At 34.6% G+C, this 13,480-nt stretch overlaps 1 protein-coding gene across 4 annotated transcripts in view; it reads right to left on the bottom strand.

Annotated features, from left to right (window-relative positions):
• Window positions 1-13,480, bottom strand: part of LOC141447939 (protein lethal(2)k10201-like) — a 75,910-nt gene that overhangs the window by 20,546 nt on the left and 41,884 nt on the right. Inside the window, exon 1 of one of the 4 annotated variants that reach the window (XM_074115909.1) lies at window positions 6,244-6,467. The exons of 1 other annotated variant lie outside the window; for it this stretch is intronic. In XM_074115909.1, the coding sequence (XP_073972010.1) occupies window positions 6,244-6,309 (66 nt within the window). In that variant the 5' untranslated portion in view covers window positions 6,310-6,467. Of the gene's footprint in view, window positions 1-6,243; window positions 6,468-13,480 lie in introns of those variants that run through there. 2 more of the 4 variants (XM_074115911.1, XM_074115910.1) reach the window with 2 other exon arrangements.

Below are 13,480 nucleotides of genomic sequence, written 5' to 3'. Positions count from 1 at the left end.
TCCTATCGTGGTAGTTCCTGCGAAGTTCGACATCTGGCATCCATAACCAATGTTGGTTACCGAATGCTGCTATACTAAGTAATAATTTGATAATTTCTTCAAACGAAGAAGCCATTTAAATTAAATATTTTCACTATCCTAATATGTATAACTTATCAAAAATAAATAAATACAATACTAATATTAATATCTGCACAATTCCTACTACCACAATTACGTGGTCATTATGTCAAGGTAATTATGTTTTGCTAAAATAAAACTTTGTTTATTCAAATATAGAATTTTTGTGACTTTGGTTAAAACGGGACCTTGGCATATTGTATTTCATAACGGAATTTTCCCTTTTTACAAAATAAATATTAAAAATTTCTTTTTATTATTTTAGTAGTATTGTTTTTAAAAAAAGAAGGTTAATTAATTTTAACTATTTCATTATTATATTCTTCTAATTCACGTAAGAAAAAAAGTATTTGGAATCGTGACTATTTTCGACTCACAATTTTTACGGGAAATACTCGATTTGATTATAAAAAAAGGAAATTGATGAAAAAAAAATGATTTTCTTCAATGTGGACAAATCTAGAGTGGATTAATTCTCCTCTTTAGGCCCATTTGAGTTAATATACGATTCTACGTTTTATTTTATAGTATAAAGGGAGGTTACGTTAAATGTCTAGATAAAATTCTAAAAGACCCCTCCCCAAAATCATTGGAAATATCTCACATTACTAAATGAAATTTTAACTTTATTTAGATCCAAATTTTTTGATTGTATAATTTTGATTTTTGTTAAAAATCCTTTTTTAGGGCATTTTACGAGGGTCGTTTGAAAAGTCCGTGCAAAAATAAAAACTACTTAATTTTTTGGGGTAAACCTTTTTTATTTTTCAACATAGTCTCCTTTTAGGCTTATACACTTCGCCCAACGCTGCTCTAGTTTGTTGATCCCTTCCGAATAATAGGATTTGTCCAAGTCTGAAAAATAGCCATTCGTTTCTGCAATCACCTCCTCGTTTGAATAAAATCTTTTTCCCGCCAGCCATTTCTTCATATTGGGGAACAAATAGTAGTCCGAGGGAGCCAAGTCTGGAGAATAGGGGGGATGTGAAACGAGTTGGAACCCTATTTCCATTAATTTTGTGACCACAACTGCTGAGGTGTGAGCTGGTGCGTTGTCGTGATGGAAAAGGACTTTTTTGTGGGCCAATCGTGGGCGTTTTTCTTGCAGCTCGGTTTTCAAACGGTCCAATAACGATGAATAATATGCACCTGTAATAGTTTTACCCTTTTCCAGATAGTCGATGAGGATTATTCCTTGCGAATCCCAAAAGACAGTCGCCATAATCTTTCCGGCCGAAGGAACGGTCTTCGCCTTTTTTTGGCGCAGATTCCCCCTTGGTAACCCATTGTTTAGATTGTTCTTTGGTCTCAGGAGTGTAGTGATGTATCCATGTTTCATCCACAGTGACGAAACGACGCTTGAAGTCCTGCGGATTCTTCTGGAACAGCTGCAAACCGTCCTTGCAACACTTCACACGATTTCGTTTTTGGTCAAGCGTGAGCAATCGCGGCACCCATCTTGCGGATAGCTTTGTCATATCCAAATGTTGATGCAAAATATTATGTACCCGTTCATTCGAGATGCCCACAGCACTAGCAAGCTCACGCACCTTCACTCTTCTGTCATCCATCACCATATCATGGATTTTATCAATGATTTCTGGAGTAGTAACCTCAACAGGGCGTCCAGAACGTTCAGCGTCACTTGTGCGCCCATATGGCCACTCCGAAAATTTTGAAACCACTTATAAACTGTTCTAATCGAAGGTGCAGAGTCACCATAATGTTTATCAAGCTTCTCTTTAGTCTCCTGAGGCGTTTTGCCTTTCATAAAGTAGTGTTTAATCAACACACGAAATTTTTTTTTCGTCCATTTTTTGAAAATCACTCGACTTCCTCGATTCAAACGAATGCCAAACACAAAGAAATAGACCGATCTGGCTGAAACTTGGTGTGTGTTCTTCCAAGAGATGCTACTAACTAAACATAACCTCGATACGCGCCAGTAGTGCTATCTCTCTCACTTTGTATGGTATAAATTCAAAAATGTTCCCATTTGGCAACAATTTAAGAAATATAATTAAAAAAAAGTCGCGCAGATGTTTATGCAAGGTTTTTTTTATTTAGCCTTAAAGTCAAAATTGTGAGGAGAAAAACGAAAGACGTTGAAATTCGGCAAAATATGCCACAATCTTTATCCAGTCAACCGTGGCTTTTATTCACCATGAATGAAACTAAGAAATAGATGTTGATGAATGAAAGTTTGGGAATAAACTATGAAAATAACTAGAAGAATTGCAACAAAAGGATTTTACAGAAGAATAAGAGTTAATCCATTTTTAACAAGTTAAAGTTTGGTACAGTGCGTAAAATAAGATAGATAAGATGTTTTTGGGGAAAAATGAGAAAGTTTAAGATATTTCACCGAGATATTTTTTTACCCAGTTAAGTTAAAGCTTTTGCAAGTGTTATTTGTACGGACGGAAAAAAGGGTTTTTTCGTGTGTTTTGTGTGCATGTGTATTTTGTCTATAGGGGGGGGGGCGATATGATGTTGGACAGTACGTACAACTAATGAAGAAGGTAAGGTTATGTTGTTATGTTGAATGGAGTAGTCATGTGTCAGCTTGTCGTGACGAGATATGTATGGCAGTGGTCAACGATGGTGCTACCAACCTCTTTCAAACTGTACAAAACCATTCATCTACAATTCATAATTCTGCATAGGGTCCCAAATACTTCAAAATGGATTGTATTCACATAGAAATATACTTTCTTAAAAATGAAGAATGGCCACTGCAAGTCTGGAAGAGATAGAGAGAGAGAGAGAAGAGATTTAAAGATATACTCTGAAGAGTGAAACCAATTAGTGCGGCTAAACTGTACGTCAATCAGAGAAACAGTTTTCTAAATTTGTGAATTGTCATCACATAAAAGAAAAGCAATAATTTTCAATGCTCCACTTTAGTAACCAAATTTTATCGATGTTGTCTCCAAATATCTTTAAAAAGAAATCAGTTAAGAGTACAAAAAAAATTGTCTGACTTAACACTTAACTTGGATAAAGAGCTTTCAGGTGAAAAAGAAGAGATCCTGGAAAGGAGAGCAACAAAATTGTGAGGATCAAACTGGAACTTAAGCGATAACTACTAGCAAATTAAATAGATCATCGAGTTGTTATTTTATTCGATAAGATCGATTTTAATAAGACGGCTAATAAAGCTATCATTAGTTAAGTTACGAGGGTCGTTTGAAAAATCCGTGCAAAGTGAGAGAGATAGCACTACTGGCGCGTATCGAGGTTATGTTTAGTTAGTAGCATCTCTTGGAAGAACACACACCAAGTTTCAGCCAGATCGGTCTATTTCTTTGTGTTTGGCATTCGTTTGAATCGAGGAAGTCGAGTGATTTTCAAAAAATGGACGAAAAAGAATTTCGTGTGTTAACTGAACACTACTTTATGAAAGGCAAAACGCCTCAGGAGACTAAAGAGAAGCTTGATAAACATTATGGTGACTCTGCACCTTCGATTAGAACAGTTTATAAGTGGTTTCAAAATTTTCGGAGTGGCCATATGGGCACAAGTGACGCTGAACGTTCTGGACGCCCTGTTGAGGTTACTACTCCAGAAATCATTGATAAAATCCATGATATGGTGATGGATGACAGAAGAGTGAAGGTGCGTGAGCTTGCTAGCTGTGGGCATCTCGAATGAACGGGTACATAATATTTTGCATCAACATTTGGACATGACAAAGATGGGTGCCGTGATTGCTCACACTTTGACCAAAAACGAAATCGTGTGAAGTGTTGCAAGGACGGTTTGCAGCTGTTCCAGAAGAATCCGCAGGACTTCAAGCGTCGTTTCGTCACTGTGGATGAAACATGGATACATCACTACACTCCTGAGACCAAAGAACAATCTAAACAATGGGTTACCAAGGGGGAATCTGCGCCAAAAAAAGGCGAAGACCGTTCCTTCGGCCGGAAAGATTATGGCGACTGTCTTTTGGGATTCGCAAGGAATAATCCTCATCGACTATCTGGAAAAGGGTAAAACTATTACAGGTGCATATTATTCATCGTTATTGGACCGTTTGAAAACCGAGCTGCAAGAAAAACGCCCACGATTGGCCCACAAAAAAAGTCCTTTTCCATCACGACAACGCACCAGCTCACACCTCAGCAGTTGTGGTCGCAAAATTAATGGAAATAGGGTTCCAACTCGTTTCACATCCCCCCTATTCTCCAGACTTGGCTCCCTCGGACTACTATTTGTTCCCCAATATGAAGAAATGGCTGGCGGGAAAAAGATTTTATTCAAACGAGGAGGTGATTGCAGAAACGAATGGCTATTTTTCAGACTTGGACAAATCCTATTATTCGGAAGGGATCAACAAACTAGAGCAGCGTTGGACGAAGTGTATAAGCCTAAAAGGAGACTATGTTGAAAAATAAAAAAGGTTTACCCCAAAAAATTAAGTAGTTTTTATTTTTGCACGGACTTTTCAAACGACCCTCGTAAGTACATAGCTTTACTGAGGATGTACGAAAAAAGAGGAAAAGCTAATATCGCGATGCGTAGATAGCAAAGAGGATGCAACCTTTTCTTAGTCCGACACTGATGCTGGACAGTGTTGTCTATAATGTGAGAATATTGTCCAGATGGTGGCAAGTGAATTGGACAAGACTCTAAGCGACAAAGGTTGGTACAACTTGAATTTTTTAAAAAACGACTTCTCTTTCTACTATTCTCAACGATTCTAACTCAAAAATTTTCTGCAAAAAATTATACTGTTTGTAAAAGTGTACATTACACTGTAATCTTATCCGGAAAAGTCTACCCTCGGGTACTGTCCTAAAATGAATTTGTTTAAAATGTAAAATGATAAAAGAAAACATCAATAAAAATAAACATATAAAAAAATCAAATCTGATCGAAACTTCTATCTGGTAATTTTAAAAATCATTTTATGATTTTTTGTTTTTGATCAACAGTCGAAAAAAATTGTAAATTGATCAATTAATCTTGATCTTTATTTAATCAAAACAATCAATTTTGAAAATCTCAAAATATTTTTCATTAGGTGGTATTTTTTGATCATCCATTTTTCTTTAATTTGTGAAATTCTACTTCCAAAATTGGATTCTTGGAGGTGGTAAGACAGTACAACGTACAGTAAGTGGCACATTAAAAGAAAACTTCAACTACTTTCTTCCCTTAGGAGAGCCATCAATTGAATTTCATTGGAAAACGATCGAAAATAAAAAGTTGTAGATCGATATACTCGTATTATATAAAATTTGTTAAACCAACTTTACAGAAAATCGTTTTAGCGTTTTTCTAGGTACATTAAAAAACAAACTTTTCAGTAAAATGGTACCTCAGATTAACAGATTATGACCCAAAAACCTCATTATGGCATGCTCTAAGATTTTTCGTTTTTGCACCAACAGAATACATTTTTAAAAATCTGTTTTTCAAACCCCCAGGAGTCCTCAAAAACAGGATATTTCAGGTTAAAACTAATAACCAAAAATCTGCACGATTACCAATAACTTCTCTTTAAGAGAATAAGAAAATAACCAATATTTTACTAAATTATCAGTCGACAATTTGACTTACTTATCATTTTGTACCCATTTTAGGGGAAGTAAAAGTATTATAGTTGCTTAAATTTCATTTCAAGTTCATTTCTGAATTCAGTTTCATTATAATTAAATAAAATTATTAACAGAAATCTTTTGCTTTTATGTAAACATATACAAAAAATATAACCAGATTATTTAGTGTAAAGAAATAGAGATTATCAATGAAAGTGATAAGACTACAATGTGATAAGTACCAGTTGAATGGAGAAAAGGAAATCACCCCCCAAACTTCTCCCAAATATGCCGGGGGCCTTTAATCGAAATATCCATGAAAACATGTCTGTTTTCAAATTAAAGTTTGTATGTCTGTTTATTAATTAAAGAAAATCGTGAAAGCTATTTTTGAGGGGAAGGGAAATAGATCAAAAATGAGTGAAAAATACTCTCAATAAAGTACTACTTTCTGTGAAGAGATTCTGGCCTCAAATTTACCCCTCACGCCCCGTTTTCTGAAAAACTAATTTTTTGGACTCAAGGGGGAGCTCGTATCATATTTTTGAATAGAAATAAAAGAGAGATTAGGAAGACTTACCGGCTGATTGGCGACATAATTGTGAAAGTTGGTCCCATTCTCAATACAAATGATAACTTCAGACATATCCCAATTTTATTATAGGAGATTATCACTATTAGAACTATCATATAAAAGATAAATGGCCTACAATGGCACAGTTACATAATAATACTGGCTGTATTGATTCATGTATATATGTACATAAGACTGTTTTCTATTGGCCATTTAACAACATACAATCACAAAGTTCACAAATATTACTCGTACAGTTAGTTAAATCAACATTATTTCTATGTTAGATACAAGTTATAAAGGTTATTATTTAAAGATTAAAAAGGCAATTGTTTTAAATGAATCGCAATACCATTGTAGACATGAAACTCAACCCTTTGCTTCACAGCCTACATAAGAATCCCTTTTTTACAGCCAGTAAAGCAGGTACTGCTACAAAATTTTCGTAGCAAATATTATCCTAAATGAATTGATCTAATAATTATTGGCACTTTCGTTTATATTCTAAAAGATTGGGTAAAATCTAAGATCGTTCAATGCCCTCTACATAGTGCTGCACGAGAAACGAGACTTGAGCAACCGAGACCGAGACCGAGATCGAGACATGATATATATCTCGTCGAGAAATCTCGGTCTCGTCTCGGTTTTTCAAATATTAATTTTTAGCTACAAAATTATAAAATTGTGTTCTTTATTAATAAATAATCATTACGGGTATTGAATTAATTATTAAAAGTTACGATTTTATTATATATGTTCAATATTACTACATCTATTTGACTTCGAATTACATAAGTAAAGTAAGCAAAGTAAAGTAATCGCCTATTTTTCAGGCGGGGCTTTACGTCCAACTACGGACGGAGGCGACTAGCAAACATACTTTACTGTAAATTTCTCATATTAACCATTAAATAAAATCCAAGGCCTGAGACCGGGAATCGAACCCAGTACCACAATACTCATTAGCTTCGCAGGTCTCGCACTATTTTCGTTTTTAAGATACTCTTTGCCTAAGCATTGATACATAAAAGAGCTTTTACTGAATCAGAAGTTAAAGAAGATCTTCTATTGGTCATTATCATCGCAGCTTGCGAAAATAATCTTTCCGATGGCACTGAAGTTGCACAGATACTAAAAATATCTTTTGCCATTCTAGACAAATTTTTGAAGGAATTCTCGTGTTTTCCACCATTCTAAAATGTCAACGTCTACTGGTGCTTGGTCTAATTTGGTATAATTAATTATTTCTGTCTTCCATGCTTCGGTGATATTTGCTGATTTTTGAGCAAATGGTGCAAAAATATTGATGAAGTCGTCGTCGTCGTCAAAAGGTGAATCATCAGATTCTTTATCTTCACCAACAGCCATAACTAATAGAGCGGGAAGTTTGTTGGGAGGTGTATTTTTTATTTCACGAATCGACTTGATATAGGAGGCAGATATGTTATTTGGGTCTTTCATTTGGCGCGTTTTTAACATCTTTTTGAAATTATATAAAGATATATAACAGTAATAGTAACATATGATGCATTGAAGTGTAAGTAGTTGTCTTCTTTTACACACATTTTCATTACCAATATATAAATTAAAATAATTATTAGAAAATAATTACATTTTTTGAAAAGATTATTAATAGCAAACCACTTTTAATACTTGAACAAAAATTCAAAAAAACTGAGACCGAGACCGAGATATCTCGACGAGACCGAGACCGAGACCGAGATTTGAGCGACCGAGACCGAGACCGAGATCGAGACTGCATAAAGTCTCGCCTCGTCTCGGTCTCGTGCAGCACTACCTCTACATTATGGATATTGTATTAATTCGCTTAGTCAGATTGCTTAGTTTTGCAATTTAGACGTAATTCACGTAATTGTTTTGGTTTAAAAGCAAGATAAACCAATTTTACTCAATAATAATCAAACAGCCGCTCACGTATTACAAAAACAATTTGTAACAAAATTCAAGAAACATGGTGTAATTATTAATTAAAATTAGTACAGATAATGTTTAATTGTTTTCTTATTAGTAACTTCTGTACTGTCTTGAAACGAATAAAAGCGAAATCGGTGTTTGTAATGATATGAAACTATTTTCATAATTATTTATATTAGAATTAGGTCGACCTGTAAAATCAAAGGTTTTTTTTATTGAATACAAATAAATTATATAAATTATCAGAAATATCCGTATAACCCATATTCAGAAAGAACTAGTTTTATATACCTACATATTTATCAATATTGGAGGTATTTGTCTTTATTGAATCTAACACATTGTTATATTGGACTAATATATTGCTGGCAGGCAAAAGGGGCAAACTGATATTGGGCAAAAATTAATTTTTAAATTATTTTAAAGTAGAAAATAACCTGGAGTATGCTAAAAAGGTAGAAGGGAAAACAAAGCGAGACCTAGTTCGAAACACTATCACTTCGTTGAAAATTGTACCACTAATTTTAGACCAGATGGAAAAATGGGCAGTCTGCGTAACTGCAGAATGGACGAAACCTAGGCTTTCGAAACGGAAATGATAGGGAAGCGTATCAGAGGAAGAAGAAGGATCATCTCCTGGGTAGATAATGTTAAAAAAAGAGTTTTACAGAGGAGACTCTTTGTTGGGAGCCAGAATCATGGGGAAGAAGAGAGAGAGAGCTCTGGTAGCCCTTTTGGAGGCAATCGACTAAGTAGGAGCAAAATTGGCGCCAATTTGGGTCCCATTAATAGGCTTTTTGGACTAAATTAGCCTACCCGAAGGGGCTACTTCATTAAGTCCATTTTTTAAATAGTTTTTTGGGCACTTTCTCGCGAACACGGTTCTGTCGATTTTCTATAACCTTTTTAATAATAATCATGACATTCAAGAAGGTACAGTCGAGCCTCCCTCCCATAAAGGACACTCCCACTAGCGACCACCTACATTTACGGACAGTTTTTGGATTTCCCCGTTTTACCCCTAATACACTTTCTATAAAAAAGAACCTCCGTCTAACGGACACACTCTACATAGCGACCGCGGACATTGATTTTGGGGAATGGATTAAATGTTTCACCTCCCATCAACGACCACCTTATTATTAAAAGTTCGTTTGACGCGGTGATAAAAAGTAATTATCCCCTCTCAAGTTTTTTTTTTTTTTTTTTCTGGTCTTTCCTAAAGTTTCCTACATAAGCTCCATACATCTTGTACCATTTTAATCATTTTTCAATATAACTTTGGGCGAACAATATTATTTTTTCCTATAATATGTCTCTTAAACGAAAGTGGTTAACTCAAGAAGAGAAAATAAATGTGTTGAAAGATTTTGCAAAAACCAAATCGAGCAATCGTCAACTTGTCGAAAGATTTGTTCTATTTTTCTAATAGTAGATGATAGTATGATGATAATTTTACCATAAATTATTATTGTTATTAATAAATGTGATGATTATTATAAAAATTGTTAATTAAGTCAATGGATAATTAAGAAAAACTTGACGCATATCATATAGGTAAATAATTATGCAATTATGTACGTTTTTAAATCTATTAATAATAAACAATTTTTAAATAGATGTTTGGAAAAAAAACCCATATTTTTTCATTATGAAACTTGCCTACCTCCTTCTAACGACCACCTCCAGACAGCGGCCACTTTGCTTTCCCCCGCCAGTGTCCGTTATTGAGAGGTTAGATTGTATATAACTTTAAGCCCTTTAGGTACAATAAAAATCGGCTAACATCACGTAAAACAAAAATATCACCATCAGATCTGAAGTACCGCTATAAGATGTACCCAACTCCTAGGTACTTATGTGAACCCATGAGAATGTAGTTCACAAGTAAAGTAAATACACAGAATATAAACAAACTTGCCAACCCAAACTGAACCACAGCCCACTGTATATGGGGACGTAAATCCGTTAAATAAATATAACTAGAAACTGGAAGGAGTTAGTTTTCATAGCGGTTTTTATAGTTTCAAAAACCCTTTTTTTACAGGTTTTTCCCTAAGAAATAATGGTGCAGAACGGTAAGAGGTGTTTATCTTGGTGGTTTTAATGTCACCTGTTCAATATTTGTGGAACCAATTTTCAAAATCTGTAAGAAATGGTATATTATTTTACGTCTGTGTTTACATAACCTATAACTTGTTCAAAGATATATCTTTAACTTTGCTATAAAGTTCTACATTTACTCTTAGACAAATGTCAGTATTCCGAACAACTTGGTGGTTGGAATAAAAACACAGGAAATGCTCCGAAAAAACTAATGTTTCACTACTTCATAAGAAAGGAAATAATAATTTTATTATAATGACGAATGTCTCGCCTTAAGGTACGAAAATATGAAGAAGTGACACAGAATTCTGAAGAAGTATACAGCTTGCTGATGACCATTATCAATAAAGCAAAAGATATTGTTTCCATATTTCAGCAAATGAAAAGTCAGGAATCGGCCAAGAAATGGTTACCATTGAATAATATGATTCTGAACGAGCAGCGCCACCGGAAATTTATCTTAAAACTCGAACTTCTTTAGCCATAAGAATGGCCTAGAAACATTATCATCTTGATTTCCTCGATGGCAAGTTACCAAAAGTTACATCTGTATCGAGAAAACTGGGCAATTTGCAGGACTTTCTTGAAGTTAAAGTGGCTTTTTACGGATTGTTCAAGTCTCGGTGGCTATCCTACGTGTATTATTTGCTTGATTACTTGATATATTGTTTTTGGGACGAATTTATTTATTATGTAATGTGTTTTATAGAAAAAATAAATAATTTGGGTTATGAGTTTACCTTTTATCCAGATGAGGATGTGCCAAATAAAATAACTAAATATCTAGCTATTTGTCGTATAATGATAACTGTCTTCATGTTTATGGGTATCCAAAAAAATCTTGCAGGCTCTGATGGGCAGGCCATGTGGCAAGGATGTCTGATTTGGAAACACCCAAACGGCTTCTGCAAGAAGAAGTACATAGGATCAGGAGAGTAGGCAGGCCTAAATTGAGATGGAATGATGGGGTATGCGTGGATGCCAGAGACCTGCTTGGAGTGAGAAATTGGAAGATTACTGCAATGGATAGGAGTGACTGGCGGAAGCGGATTGAGGAGGCCAAGGCTCAGTAATGGGCTGTAGCGCCAGTAGTAGTAGTAGTAGTAGTAGTAAAAAAATCTTGAATTATTCAGACCTAGAATCAGGTATTTTTGATCTAGGACCCGACTTGTTTGGGTGGCTTTAGATGGAGTAAGATTTACAACCGCCTAATATAGAACTAATAACAAGGGGTTATCTCTTGTTAAAATGTTTGAAAAGTCAGTAAAACTTAAAAGAATCCCCAGTAAGTCTAGACAGTGTAATATGAACAACAAACTGCAGAGGATTTATGCAATTGTTAGTTTGTGTGTGGTCATAATGCGAGTGCATTGTGAGGTCGACCGGTGGCGGATCTCTTTAAAGCTCTCTCAGCCGAACGTAATGTTGTACTGACTGCACTTAGACACAGTCCTTTCTGAATAGAGCATCCATTTCAAAATAGGGATGGTAAATGGCTCCGCTTAAAACGGATACCCATTTTCTGGAAAACCACACATACAAAATATAATGCAAATGAATTTCCACAACCAATTAACATCAGCTAAGATGGCCCCTAGCTCTAAAACAGGAACTTTTCCCCTATTATCTCGAATTACGTCATCATAATCTAAGGTAATTATTAGCTAATCACAAGGCTATACATTTTTAAAAATGAGATAATGCAACAGTATTTGAATAATAATTAATTTGATTGAATTTAATAAATAATTATGGATGTCTGATACCCCTTTAATTTCATATTACTCGTACACGCATTCTCCAAGCAGAAGGAACCGGAGTTCGCCCCTCTGGCCATAATTTTGTACACACCGGTTCCGCAGTAAATGTAGATGCTTCCGCATTTAGCAATTTCCTCAGTAACTTCAGCAGAAAATCTCTCAAAGCTGACATACATTCTGCCCAGGAGGTTGAGCAAATTTTCGTCATTAACTTCGAGAAAGAAATGAGTATTTTTTAAAGAGGCTAGCCTGGACGGCGTTCTCGTTGCCTTCTTTTATTTTGTGGCCCCGCCATTAAAACTTAACCTAACGCTATTGTGGTTCAGCATTCCTTGACGGATCTTCAATCTTCAGTACGATTCTAAAGCGTTAAAACAATTATAAAAACGAATTGGGAAATACAGACTTCACGAAATAATTCTTTTAAACCTTCTGTTTTGCTGCTATTATCTCCTTTAAAAAAAAAGACAAACTTTCAGTTTAAAAAGTTAAGTATAAGGGTTGATTAAACGACAAATGGAACATAAATCAGCAAGTTCCCATCATTTTATTCACACTTCAGCTCAAAATTTAGAAACATTCGAAAAAGCTCGTGTGTTCTGTTAAAATTGTTTGAACAACTGATTCCATTTAAGTAATTTTACTGCATTAAATTTTCATTAATATAGTTTTGAATTCATTAGATGACACAGTCTCCTAAGTTGGTCAGTTCATTAATTACAATATACATCTTCGTAAATAGTTATTAAAAGCAAAGGACCTCATTACATGAACTGCTCTCCCAAACTATCTAAATATTTTTAGTTCTACGATGTTGTTTTACAGAAGGTAGGTTAGCTTCTGTCCAACAACTGCTAACATGATCGATGTTTAAATAAATACGGCTGCAGATTGACTTCACTAGATCGAAAGGTTCTGTACGAGTTAACCATAGCTATTTTTCATAAAAAAAAATTAAGAAATGCTGTGAACAATTTACACCTGGTCATATAAAAACCAAAAACTACTCATTATCAAAAATATACAAAACTAATTAACTAAATTTTCCATAACCTCCAAAATGAAATTATGTCCTTCATACGTTGAACTATGCAATAAATACCTTTTTGCGGTGTTTGTATATTTTCATAGAAATAACATATTTTTCTGGTAATTTTAACCGATATTTTGTATCTTTTTCTTTTCGAATTTTGACTCTCTAGTTTGTAGCAAGTTGTTTTACTTTTCTAGGCTGAGCATGGTGCAGGATGTGCTCTCCAGGTAGGGGTTAGCAGGAACATTTCCCTTCCTTAGGGCAGAAAATGAATCAGATAAGAGCAATTTTTTTTGAAAATATATAAAGAGGCCATTTTATGTTTTATTTTGTTTAAAGAACAATAAATATTTATCACATTAATGAAGAACTATTTAATGGTAATTTGAGAACACTCCGTTTTTGTTTT

This window comes from Rhodnius prolixus, unplaced genomic scaffold, assembly GCF_049639745.1.
Source record: "Rhodnius prolixus isolate KJV_2025 unplaced genomic scaffold, Rpr scaffold_13, whole genome shotgun sequence".
In the NCBI taxonomy this organism is placed as follows: domain Eukaryota; kingdom Metazoa; phylum Arthropoda; class Insecta; order Hemiptera; family Reduviidae; genus Rhodnius; species Rhodnius prolixus.
This window is presented reverse-complemented; position numbering and strand designations above follow the sequence as displayed.